The sequence below is a fragment of the Choloepus didactylus genome, chromosome 10 (assembly GCF_015220235.1).
Source record: "Choloepus didactylus isolate mChoDid1 chromosome 10, mChoDid1.pri, whole genome shotgun sequence".
NCBI classification, from domain to species: domain Eukaryota; kingdom Metazoa; phylum Chordata; class Mammalia; order Pilosa; family Megalonychidae; genus Choloepus; species Choloepus didactylus.
This window is the reverse complement of record NC_051316.1, coordinates 11,335,720-11,349,349: the sequence shown is the minus strand read 5'-3', so window position 1 is coordinate 11,349,349 and position 13,630 is coordinate 11,335,720. Positions and strand designations below refer to the sequence as shown.

The 13,630-nt window shown below is 47.9% G+C and overlaps 2 protein-coding genes across 6 annotated transcripts in view; one reads left to right on the top strand and one right to left on the bottom strand.

The window, feature by feature from the left end:
* Positions 1 to 13,630, bottom strand: part of IPPK (inositol-pentakisphosphate 2-kinase) — a 62,102-nt gene that overhangs the window by 31,513 nt on the left and 16,959 nt on the right. For all 5 annotated transcript variants that reach the window (XM_037796953.1, XM_037796950.1, XM_037796954.1 and 2 more), the window contains 2 exons: positions 3,072 to 3,138; positions 1,075 to 1,196 (listed from right to left, as the gene is read on the bottom strand). In XM_037796953.1, the coding sequence (XP_037652881.1) occupies positions 1,075 to 1,196; positions 3,072 to 3,138 (189 nt within the window). The remainder of the gene's footprint in view (positions 1 to 1,074; positions 1,197 to 3,071; positions 3,139 to 13,630) is intronic.
* LOC119504637 (mitochondrial import receptor subunit TOM22 homolog) lies at positions 9,428 to 9,856 on the top strand. Its single transcript, XM_037796964.1, has one exon. The coding sequence runs from the start codon at positions 9,428 to 9,430 to the stop codon at positions 9,854 to 9,856; it is 429 nt and encodes a 142-aa protein (XP_037652892.1).

The following is a 13,630-nucleotide window of genomic DNA, read 5'->3' as shown; positions in this document are numbered from 1 at the left end:
TGGCAAGTTTCCCCAGATAAACATCCCCAGAAGGGACTGCTGCATCCCTCGTCACATCATACGATCTCCCCTCGCCTCTGGAGAACACACGGCTGGAACTCCCAGTGGGGAAAGCGTGTGGGGCCTCCACAGCTGGCTGGACAAGCCCAGTACAGGGGGCCCGGTCCTCTCAGTGGAGCCAGGGGCTGCCCAGCGCGCCCCTCCAGGATGCAGACCCACTGCTACCTCTGACAAGTAACCCTGCACTGGAAGGCACCCGTCTGACAGGGGCTAGGCTTCCAGAACATCACAGGGCTCCACCTGCCTTTTCCAAGCTCTGCTCTCACAATTCCACACGTCCCAAGCCCCAACAGGCACCGCGTGTGCTGGGCGTTGGGCACTGCCTCCCGCCGCCCTCCATTCCCGTGCGTGCACCACCCCCTCTGCCTAGGGACACGCGGCACCCATCTGCACATGAGCACCACAAGGTTAGCACCACGGAGGCCTCATGGAAGGAGACCAGAGCTGCCACCTCAGTTTCAACAGCAGAGGCAGGGGGGCCCTGGCCCTGTGCCGGCCTCCACCCTCCCCCTGCTTCCCAACCAGAACAGAAATGCCCCTGGTGAGCCCAAACTAGCAGGTTTTTTGTGCTTTTTCAGAAATCCCTCCTGAGTAGGACAAAAGCAAAAGAGCTGAGGGCTGCCCAGCCTAAAGGGCCCACCCCACAAATGAAGCCCCTGGAGCAACACGTGCAGCACTGCCAAGTGGCCAGGGAATACCACAGGGCCGGAGCCATGTGGAGGAAGGGGGGCCAAGTGGCAATGCCTGCTGAGTGGCGCCCTCAGTGGAAGCCATGGGGGGCAGAACCCAGCACGGCCTGGCCCAGCCCCGGGTGTGGGTTAACACTCCCCTGTGGGCTAAGGGATCTGGCTGGGAGTCACGGGGCAGCGAGGGGAGGTGGGGACCACCGGGGCCTGAGAAGGGGCCCAGCTTCTCCAGGAAACAGGCTCCAGGTCGGGGCGTCACAAGCCACTTCTAACCCGGGACTGTCTCTTCCCTTTTACCCACATCATCACCCCGTTAACAAAATTTCACCTTAATCTCTACACACAGAATTGGCCGGTGCTCCACGAAACGGTAGGTCTGCAGGCGGGTTAAATTAGGAAGGCACAAGGCATAACCACTGAGCGTGTCCAGGTCCTTGTCACAGCGAGACTCTAGAAAAGAGAACCGAGAGAGTGCCTAAGGACCAGGGCCCAAGACACAGGGGCCCTGAGTGACAGGAGAACCCCGTGTCAGAAAGGAGGGACATGGCCCGGAGAGGTCTGCCTTCTGTCCTGCCGGTGAAGGTCTGAGTTTACCAGGGGCTTGGAGCCTCAAGGGGAAGTAACCATGTGACAGGGTGGGGGCTTTCGGTCACGTGGTATCAGCTGAACTCTGGAGGGGCTGGGGCTGTGGTCGTAGCGGGGCTCACCACGTCTACAAACGTCTATGTGACTGACTCCCCCAGAAAAACTGGGTGCACCACCGCTTGGCAATACCCCATGGTTATCGTCGCACGTGGCTGCTGGGAAGGTCAGTGCAGCTCCTGACTCCATGGAGGGGACGGGCCTGCTGCAGCCCGCCCATGATAACCTGACTGTGCCTGTAGCAACTCTCAGCAAGTCCTGAGAGTCCTAGCAAACCATCAAACCTAAGAGTGGCCTGAGGGATCCCCAAATTTGCAATGGTTGTCAGAAGTGAAGGTGGTCTTGGGGACAGTATACCCCAATTCTGCAACTCCTGGAGGCCAGAGGCTCAGACAGGCCCCAGCCCAGGCAAACCACAACTGCATGTGGGCCTCGGGGAAGCGTTTGCGTTCCTCGGAAACCAGGGTTCCTTCAGAAGATCCAACACACCGGGGTCTTCCCAGCAGCGACTCAGCTAGAAACTGTGCTGTGGGCAGAGCCGGGGAAGATGGGCCTCTCCGCAGCAAGGCGTCTGTGCCCCTGCCCCACGTAACGGGGTGCACTGAGACGCATCATTACAGCGGCTCTTATCACTACTCAGTAGTGTCATCTGAGCTGCTAGTTATAAAGTAAAATGACACAGGGCAGCGCCAGAAGCTGACGGCAAAACCCTAGAGCTGTCAGCTTGTCCGCCTCTGGCTGAGGAAAGTGGGAACCGAGAAACCAGCCTGACTCTGGAGATGGCTACAGCCTTGCCCACTTCCTGGGCCCTTTCCACAAGAAGCACCCTGCTCCAACCAGCAGCTCCAACCAGCAGCTCCCTGACTCCGAGGTCCTCTTTGCTTTGTTTTTCTTAAACCAGGAGGGAATTTTATGTTAGCCATTATACAAGCTGACTGGTAAGGCATCTCCATATTCTAAGACATTTGGATTTTAGGTTTTTGATCTGAGTGTGGACGGAAAGGCTCTGACCTGCTCACTGCTACTCAGGCACCAGCAGGTGCAAGGGAGGGTAAACGTGTTGAGGGCGGGGAAGGATATCCAGCAAAGAGGGAAGGATATTTGGTGATGGGCAGGGACGGATGTCTGGCAATGGATGGGAAAGGATATCTGGTGAAGGGTGGAGAAGGATATCTGTGAGGGTGGGAAAGGGAGTGACCACAGACATGCACCTGTCTTCCCAGCTTCCTCTGGGAAGGGCCTGGACTCCAGCTCGAGGGCAGGCTCCCCAGGGCCACAGACCCTCCAGTGCCCGGCCCCCTGCCGTGGCCCAGGTCAACCATGGTAACTTCCCTTTGCCTCTCCCGACAGCCCCTTTGGCCTGCCTTTCCTTCCCTAAGTCTCCCCAACCCCTTCGGCTCCCCCTCTTCTCCTGAATGCATTTTTTGACTTATTAATTACTTCTTGGTCATATCGTCTGTGCTGTGATCTGTTTATCCGATGCCCAAAGCTGTGTTTGTGAGCGTCCTAGGATTTCTTCCCCTGGTGGGAAGTATCTGCCATTAAATGCATTACTGGAAAACAACCTCATGGCAACAGAAAATCATAAGTCTGTACCTACTTAATTTCAGTGATGATGTCAAATGTGTTTCAGGTGGAATATTATAAATTATGAATAAAATGTATAAGTTTAAAAGTGCTTACCTGGTCTCTCAGACTGTATCTTCAAACAAAGCTGTTTCACAAAATCTAAAGGCAGCTGAACAACTTCCTGTAAGAACAAAGAGGAAATGCTCGTTCCTCATGTGGCCTGGGGGATACAGGTGCCTTATTATTCTAAGGACACAAAGCCAGGTGACACGGAGGAGCCAGGTGCTCAAGTCACTGAATCACAGCCCTCCCTCCCGACAGCAGTGCACACGGCAGGGACCACCCCCCGGGTGCTCCTCACACAGCCCCTCGGGGGTCCTCATCACCCCAGGAAGGCTGAGGGTACCCCGTGCCCAGACAAGGGCAAGTCCAGAGCAGACCTGAGCGGGCGTCATCGCCCCCCCAGGCATATCCCAGGACACCCTGAGACTCCAGCCCTCTCACTGGGGAGGCCACTCAGCACAAAGGGGCTGACCCGAGACTCCCTGTGCAGCCCCCATCAGCCACAGGGCTCAGAGGGGCCCTGGCCATCGCAGATGGGGCAATGAAGAGCAACTTCGCTCCCCAGGGTGGTTTATCTCAGGCAAGAGGCACACCTCCTCTGGCTTCCCCACTTCCCCGCCTCTCGGGTTTCCAAGGTGGTGGGATTTAGGCTCTGAAAGAGTCCACAGGACTCAGGGGACCCCACCCCCACCCCCTAGAGCAGACCCCACCACACCATCTAAGGCTTTACTGTACGAGCTGCTGAATTTGTTCAACAAGTGCGTGGACCTATTACCTATCCAAAAAATAAATGAAAATGAAACACACAAAGCTCACCTGGCAGCATGCGATGTCTCAGGCACTGGTGGCTGCCCCTACCCCAGGCCCTCCCCACCCTCGGTTCCAAACGCCGCCTGTAGCAGACGCATTCCACCCATCACCAGGCTTCCCTAGTCTTCCTTGCTCCCAGAACCCTAATTTATTTTGAGCGTCCACCCCTCTGCCTGGGGTCCAGGGGACTGGTTTTAGGGTCAGACAAAAGTCCCAGTTCTGGCCAAAGAGATGGTGGGTGGGGAGATGTTCTGGAGAACACCCCTCACTCGGAACACAACACTAAGAGAGGTGCAGGTTTCCACCTCTGGACACGGCCGGGTCTGGGCACGAAGGCTAAGGAGGCAGCTTGGGATGGAGCCCATACCAAGATGGGAGAGCAGAGAAGGGCAGAAATGTGGGAGCTGGATGACTTTCCGGAGCCTCAAACCAATGCAACCCAGAAAACTCCTTTCCCGAGTCCCATGGATGCCATCGGTTCTAAGCCAGTCTGAGCTGGGGTTATCTGTTAAAAATCCCACCTTCCTGCTCCCCAGAACAGGAATAACAAAGCAGATGCCTCCCAGCTCTCAGGGACAGCGTCACCCTCCCACAAGTGCACTGCCCACAGGCGTGGGGCCTGTCCGAGCCACAGCTTACCCAGGACACCCGTACACTCCGCCGCCCCTGGGCCGGCCAGCCAGTCATGTCTGCTCCCCAGCCTGTTTACAACAGCTCAACTTTTGATTATGTCATTTACCTCAAAATGTTATAAACCGATGAAAGCACTGTTTCTATAAAAACTGGGTTGGCTCTTAAACACAGGGTGCTGGGAAAAACCTAGGATACCCGCATGCAAAGAATGAAGTTGGACACCATCCGCATACCATATGTAAAAGCTAACTCAAAATGGATCAATGACGTAAATATAAAAGCTAAAACCATAAAGCTGAGAAGAAAATATAGTGGAAAATCTCCAGGACCCTGGACTTGGCAATGGATTCCTAGATATGAAACAAAAAGCACAAGCAACAAACAAAAATGAATATATTGGATTTCATCAAAATTAAAACATTTGTGCAAAGGACATTATCAAGAAAGTGACATGGCAAACTACAAAATGAGATAAAATACTTGGAAACCACATATCTACTGAGGGTCTAGTATCCAGAACACATGAAGAACTCTTAGAAATCAACAACAAAAAGACAAACAGCCCAATTAAAAAATGGGTGAAGGACTTGAATCAATATTCCTCCAAAGAAGATATACAAATGGCCAATAAGCCCATGAAAAGATGTTCAACATTATCAGCCATTAGGGAAATAGAAACCAAAACCACAATGAGAAACCACTTCATGCCCACTAGGACGGCTGTTAAAAAAATAATAATAATAACAAGTGTTGGAGAGGATGTGGAGAAGCTGGAACCCTCCCGAACTGCAGGAGAGAATTTAAAATGGTGCAGCCACTGTGGAAAACAGTTTGACATGTTTGGTTTGCTAAAGTTGCCATTATGCAAAATTCCAGAAATGGACTGGCTTTTATAAAGGCTTTTATAAAGGGGATTTATTAGGTTATAAATTTACAGTTCTAAGGTCATAAAAGTGTCCAAACAAGAGGATACCTTCACTGAAGAAAGGCCGATGGTGTCCAGAACACCTCTGTCAGCTGGGAAGGCACATGGCTGGTGTCTGCTGGTCCTTTGCACTCAGATTCTGGTTTCAAAACGGCTTTCCCCAAAATGCCTCTGGGTTTCTCTCTCTTAGTGTCTCTCAGTTCTCTGCTTGGTTTTCCGAGGGTGTTTCTCTCTAAGCATCTGGGGGTCTTCTCTTAGCTTTTCCAGGGCAAACTCTGGGCTTCATCTCTAGCTTAGCATCTCCAAATGTCCTTCTGTCTGCATCTCCCAGCATCTGGGTCTGTGTTGGCTCTTAGCTTCTCCCCAAACTGTCTCTCTCAGGTTCTCTGAGCTCCTTGTTTCCATGACCTCTCTTAAAGGACTCCAGTGATCTAATTAAGACCCACTCAGAATGGGTGGGGTCACATCTCCATGGAAACACTCAATCAAAAGGTCCCACCCAACAAGACTGAATTAAAAGATCCTTGCTCCTCTGGGTCCATAACAGTCTCAACCTAGCACGAGCAATTCCTCAGAAAGTTAAATATAGAATTACCATATGACCCAGTAATCCCATGCCTAGGTGTATACCCACAAGAATTGAATGCAGGGATTCAAACAGATACTTATATGTCATTGTTCATAGCCACATTATTCACAATAGTCAAAAGGCAGAAACAATTCAAGTGTCCATCAACAGATGGGTAAAGAAACTGTGGTTTCCATGCAATGGAGTATTACTCAGCCATAAAAAGGAATAAAGTTCTGATGTGTGTGATAACATGGATGAACCTTGGAAACATTATGCTAAATGAAAGAAGCCAGACATACATGGACAAGTATTGTATGCCTCTGCTTATATGAAATATTTAGAACAGGAAAACTCATAGTGACAAAAAGTAGAAGAGGTTACCAGAGACTGGAAGGAGGGGAGATGAGAATTGTTGCATACAGAGTTTCTGTTTAGGGCAATGAAAAAGTTTCAAAAATAGATAGTGGGCATGGTAGGACAATACTGTGAATTAATGTCACCAAATTACACATTAAAAATAAATAATTAAAATGGCAAATTTTATGACTGACATTTAAGTATGTCAAATTCAAAAATTAAATTGAATACTTTGGACAGAAAAAGAGATTTGAAAAAGATGAGTTATCAAAGAAATTATTATTGAATTAGGGAAGGTAAAGCAATGGAAAGAGCAGGAGTTGTCAAAAATCAAAACTCCTAAACTTGGATTGTCTCACTAAAGTCCAAGTTCCCACTCCACTTTAAGGAAACCAAAAATTCAGAGCACCAGATGGTAGATTACAGATATTGGTTAAGTAGGAGATCCAGCCTCAAAGACATGATCCAGCCCACCCTGAGAGCGCAATGTGGGGGTTCCCAGCAGGCAGACGTTGCCCTGTTGGACACAAGTCTCAGAACCCCCAGTCAAAGGGGACGACGCGGCTTGGCTGTGGGGAAGGGAAGCCATGGCCAGTGCCTTGTCAGAAAGACGCAGAGGCGGAGTGGGCTCAAACACAGAGCCAAGGGACTTCGGGGAAGGTGGTGGAGCAGGGAGCTCCAGGAACAGGTGTCTGAGACACAGTTCAGCCTGCAGGGAAGAGCGGGACGAACCGGCGGAGTAGCTGCAGTAAAGACTGAGTAGCTCACACCGTGGAGGCTGCCGGCGCCTGCCCCCACTCTCAAGGTGAGCCGCCTTGGCCCAGTCCGTGGCTGGGCACTGCAGACATAGAGACATGGAAGCTTTTGATGGGCGAATTCAGATCTCTGGCTATGGCTCTGAGCCACTGTTTTACCGCCCGGCACAGGGTCTGCAGCAGCCACTGTTTAACCCCATCCCAACAGGGGTGAAGACGATAGGGTCGGAACACTCAGTGGCCCTTTAGGGGAACAGTCTGCTGAGGCACTATCTGCTGGGCAGTCCAGAAAGCACAGCCTTGGGGAACTGTCAAAAAGGCTTTTTGGGGTCTTTCCTGCCCCTCTCCCCGGAGATCTTTGGAGCAGGTCTGAGCCTCCTGTGGGCCCCCAGCCCTGTGCTAGCCCAGAAATACTGACTTGGGAAAGTCCTCTCTGGGGTGACCATCCACCCAGAATCTGCCCTCCAGGCAAAAGAAGCCAGAGACAACAAAAGGAGGGTAAAAAAAAATCTATAGAGGCAAAACAAAAGCAGAACAGATCAACGTGCCCCAAGAGGGAACTGAAGAAAGGCTGCTTTCTCCTGGAGGTGAAACCATTGTACAAATAGTGCAATCTTTAAAACTGAACCACATATCCAGGAAAAGAATCAGATGAAGAGCTCAAAGGAAAGCAGATCAGTTCTAAGTGTCTACAATAAGTTGAATCAAGTGTCAAAGAAAAGCCAATCAACAATAAAACCTAGGCAAGAGAGAGAAACCGAACTTCAGCGTAAACTCATTAAGCTAATGAGATGCCTAGACATCCGCAAAAAATTTACAAGCCATACTAAGAAAGAGGGAGATATGGCCCAGTCAGAGGAACAAATTAAAACTCTGGAGGTAGCAGAATTTGTAACAACTAATCAAAGATGTTCAAACAAATCTCCCAAATCAACTCAAAGAGGCAAAGGAAAATATGGCTGAAGAGAAAGAGGATATTACACATACACTGAGGAGGAGGAGCTAAGATGGTGGTAGAGAGGAGTGGAATTTAGTTATTTCCCTAGAGCAACTAATGAACAACCAAGAACAACTAGTAAATAATCTGGAACAACTGCTGGGGGACAACCATGACTGTCCACACATCATACATCAGCCTGGATTGGGTGGAACGGCTGAGATCGCAGCATGAAATCTGTAAGTAAAAACTGTGGAACCACACTGGGAGCCCCCTCCCCCCATGGCAGGCTGAGCTGCAGGACCTGAGGGAGAAAGCTGCACTCTGGGAGCAAGTGAATATAGCTCAGCCCAGCTCCAACTGGGGCTTTAATTAACAAATGTGGACTGCTGAATATAAGCTACAAACATAGACAACCCCCTAACAAGCAGCAAAGTACCCTGAGGTCACTCACAGTGGAGAGAAGGTGGGGCTGATGGAAAAACAAATTTTTTAATTAAAAAAAAAGAAATATACAGAGGCTTTTAAAGACGACTAACTTTAGAGCACCAGAAAAAGCCTGTGCACCGGGAAAGGGAGCCCAGAAGACTGGGTGCTCTCTCTGACAGGCAAAACTGGGGGGCCATGGACTAGCTCTGAGAGGGGGCTTTCTGTCCCTCTTTCTCTCTCTCAACCTCAGCGGCTCAGTGGAGCCTCAGCCATTTTCAGTTCACAGTGTCTGACCCAGACGGGAGTGGAGTTAACAGAGTCAGAGAGACAAGGGAGTAATTCAAATGCAGAAGATAACTCCCTAGGGGGTGTACCTTCCCTAAGAGGAAGGAAGTGGGGCTCAGCTCTCATGTCTGCCCTCCCTTCATAACTCAGACCCCAGGGTCTGCGGGAAAATAGTCAAAACAGAAACAACCTAAGTGGAGAATTAAAGGGGCCACACCTCCTTACATCAGTCAGGAGCAACAGGCTGACAGGCATTACCTGTTGGGCAGGTTAGGAAAAGCACAGCAACTAGAGACCTCATAGGAAAGTCTGTCAATCTTCTAAGACACACCCCCAGGAAAACATGAAACTGAAATAGCCCCCTTCTGAGACCTGAGCCCATGCTGGTCTGGAAAATCTGATTAGGGTAACCAAGAAAAACCAGATGCCTAGAGAACAGAAAACTACAAATTCATTAGGCAAAACAAAGATATGGCCCAGTCAAAGAAACAAGCTTACACCTCAATTAAGATACAGTTGAGATACTGTTTCACTTTAATGAAACAATCAATTAAAGATATTCAAAGAAATCTTTCAAATCAAATCAATTCAAAAACTAAGTCAATAAGTTTAAGGAAGATAAGGCAAAAGAGATGAAGGCTATAAAGAAAAAACTGGACAAACAAGGTAGAAATCGAAAGTTTGGAAAAACAACTGGAGACAGACATGGCTGCTGCCACCCCTGCTGTCAGCCCTGTGTCATCACTGTGCCCGGACAAATTACTCCTGAAGGGCGACGCAGAGAAGACTGAAGAGGAGCTAGAAGAGGGCGATGACAAGGAGCTAGATGAGACCCTGGTGGAGAGACTGTGGAGTCTGACAGAGATGTTCCCGGAGAGGGTCCAGTCTGCGGCTGGAGCCACTTTTGATCTCTCCCTCTTTGTGGCTCAAAAAATGTACAGGTTTTCCATGGCAGCCTTCTGGATTGGGACCATATCTTTTATGATCCTGGTTCTTCCTGTTGTTTTTGAGACTGAGAAGTTGCAAATGGAGCAACAGCAGCAATTGCAGCAGCGGCAGATACTTCTAGGGCCCAATGCAGGGCTTTCAGGAGGAATGCCGGGTGGTCTGCCTTTACTCCCTGGAAAGATCTAGATTGTTACTGCTATAGGTGAGCTGCCTTGGTGGGAGAAATTTGAAATTCAATAGTGTTTGAATTGCTGATTTTCTTTTTTTAAACCTTGGCATATTGATCTTATCTAAACCTAATGGGAAGAAGTCTTCCTACTTTCTCACAGAGAGACTCCCAACTTGCAACTGTGGCCTTCACACTGTCCTGATGTATTCCTGTCCTCACTCTGATTCCAGAGTGCAGCCATGCAGACAGTTACTCCAACACTGGCTCTACCCCTCTCACTAAACTGCTCCTAAACAGAAGACCCCTGGCTATCACATTGTGAGGGAGGAACTAATGCCAGTGGAGGGAGGAACCCCTGACCATTAACAACTGTTTTTGGGTTTTTTGTGTGTGTTTTTTTGACTGGAGATGGTGGGGAGGGACAAGTACACAGTTTATGAAACAGACAAAAATGCATTAGAGCTATAGTGTGAGGCAGCCACTTGGAATCCCTAGATGTGATGGGCAGGAGGACAAAGGGCTGGCAGCAGCCTTGACCACAGGATGGAGACTGGAGGACAGAGCAGAAGCTCATTTCCTCTGCACATTTTGGCTGTTAGATCTTTGTGTGTTTAAAAGAAGTCAGGGCTCACCTTTTCTTTTTAAATATTAAAATGATTCCAACTCAAAAAAACAAAAACAAAAACAAAAACAATCGGCAGAATCTATGGAAATAAAAGGCACAACACAAGAGATGAAAAACACAATGGAGACATACAACAGCAGATCTCAAGAGGCAGAAGAAAACACCTAGGAACTGGAAAACAAGACACCTGAAATCCTACAGACAAAAGAACAAATAAGGAAAAGAATGGAAAAATATGAGCAACATCTCAGGGAACTGAATGACAACATGAAGCACTTGAATGTACGTGTCATGGGTGTCCCAGAAGGAGAAGAGAAGGGAAAAGGGGCAGAAGCAATAATAGAGGAAATAATCAATGAAAATTTCCCATCTCTTATGAAAGACATAAAATTACAGATCTAAGAAGCGCAGCGTACCCCAAACAGAATAGATCTGAATAGACCTATGCGAAGACACTTAATAATCAGATTATCAAATGTCAAAGATAGAGAATCCTGAAAGCAGCAAGAGAAAAGTGATCCATCACATACAAAGGAAGTTTGATAAGACTATGTGCGTATTTCTCATTAGAAACCATGGAGGCAAGAAGGAAGTGGGGTGATATATTTAAGATACTGGAAGAGAAAAACCACCAACTAAGAATCCTATATCTGGCAAAACTGTCCTTCAAATATGAGGGAGAGTTTAAAATATTCTCTGACAGACAGTCAATGAGAGTTTGTGAACAAGACACCTGCCCTACAGGAAATACTAAAGGGAGCACTACAGAGAGATGGGAAAAAGACAGGAGTGACAGGTTTGGAGCACAATTTGGGGTGATGATAGCACAATAATGTAAGTACACTGAACAAAGATGACTGTGAGCATGGTTGAAAGAGGAAGGTTAGGAGCATGTGGGACACCAGAAGGAAAGAGGGAAAATAAAGACTGGGACTGTATAACTCAGTGAAACCTAGAGTGCTCAACAGTTGTGATAAAATGTACAAATATGTTTTTTCATGAGAGAGAACAAATGAATGTCAACCTTGCAAGGTGTTACAAATGGGATGGTATTGGGGAAAAAATACAATCAATGCAAACTAGAGACTATAATTAACAGAAACATTGTATTATGCCTCCTTTAATATAACAAAGGCAATATATCAAACCTCAATGCATATGGGTGGGGGGACATACAGGAGGGGTTTGGGACTCTTGGCATTGGTGATGTCTGACTCTTTCTTCTACTTTAGTTTAATGCTATCTTTCCTTTTGTTGCTTCCCAGCTGTCATGTTTTGTTTCTCTTTCTCTTTTCTTTGTCTTTTGTATCCCTATCTTCTTTGACTCTTCCTCCTTCTTTGTGGAAGAAACGGAGATGTCCTTATATAGATAGTGCTGATGGTGCTGAACAGGGAACCAATGATTGTTCACTTAGGATGGAATGTATGGTAGAAAAACAAAACCATTAAAAAAAAGATGTGTTGATGAAGAAACCTTGAGGGCACTGTATTGAGTGAAATAAGTCAGACACAAAAGGACAAATATTGTATGATCTCACTGATATGAACTAATTATAATAAGCAAACTCATAGGGTTAAAATCTAGAATATAAGCTACTAGGGGATAGAATAGGGATAGAGAAAGGGGAACTGATTTTTACTTTGTGCAGAATTTCTATTTAGGTTCATTGTAAATGTTTTGAAATGGATAACAGTGATGGTAGCACATTATTGTGAGTGTACTTAACCGTGTCGAATTACGTTTGTGAATGTGATTGAAGGGGGAAGTTTTGGGTCATGTATGTTACTAAAAGGAAAGTTAGAAGATAAAACTTGACTATAACACAGTGAACCATGTTGTGGACGATGGCTGTGGTCAATAGTACAAATATAACAATATTCTTCCATGAGTTATAACAAATGTACGACACTAGTATAAGGTGTTAATAATAGGGTGGTATATGGGGGAAAATATACCTAATGGAAATTATGGACTTTAGTTAATATTTTAATATTCTTTCATCGACTGTAACAAAGATGCCACACAATGCAAAGTGTCAAAAATGGGGTTTATATAGTAACATTGTATTTTTACATGTCTGTTATGTAAACTTACAACTTGTCTAATTAAAAAATAATAATTATTTTTAAAGTTATCACACTGCCTTACTACCTCCCCCCCAAAAAAAATCCAGAGCCAAATGTGCCCCATGCCACTGCTCCAGACCCAGTGCCCAGCACAGGCCAACAGTCACGAAGGTGGTTTCCAAAAAGAACTGCATTTCTTCTAAACAACTTGAAATCACTGATTTGATTCAGAGGATATCCTCACGCTTCATGTCAAAATAAAACACTGGCGTTGGGTATCCTTCTTGACTTCTGTCCACCTTTACCGACTCCTGACTCAGATCCACGAAGCAGCGTGAACCCGGCCATCGCCCTGGTGGGAAGGCATTCCAGACCCGGTGGGAAGTGAGGTGACCAACCCAGGCCCTCTGCACAGCCCCCAGCACAAAGCAAGTGTTCACTTAAAAGGAACCGTCCTTGGAGACCCAGTGGGACCCCCAAAAGTCAAAATTGCAGCACTTCTCCTAAGAAAATGTGGCATTGGGTGCCGAGCCTGGGATCTCAGGGCTGTGCCCAACAGAGACACGGGCCTCACTAGCGCCCCCTCTGGTAACCACTCTGTCCACTACGGTGGCTGGACAGCAAGTCCAAGGAGCCCCAGGGGCCTGGAGAGGACATGGCAGGTGACCCTCCCTTAGGGAGAACAAGCCCAGCAGAAGCTCTCACCAGGCAGTGTTCCAGTGGGGCGTCCAGGCCGGCCCTCAGGGGTTCCCTAGGGAGGAGGCCCACCCAAACCAAGGCTAAACTTGTGAAATGAAAGCAGCCAGTACTTATGAAGTGAACTGGTGATCCAAGAAGATGCGTGGGATGTGCGGGATTGGATTTCAGTCTTTCTTCCTAAAATCCAGCTTTTAAAAATAAGTTGGTGACTACTTATAATTGTGCCTGAGAGTCTCCCCGAGTGCCTCTTTGTTGCTCAGATGTGGGCCTCTCTCTCTAGCTAAGCCACCTTAGCAGGTGAACTTACTGCCCTCCCCCCTACGTGGGACCCGACTCCCAGGGGTGTAAATCTCCCTGGCAATGCAGGATATGACTCCCAGGGATGAATCTGGACCCAGCA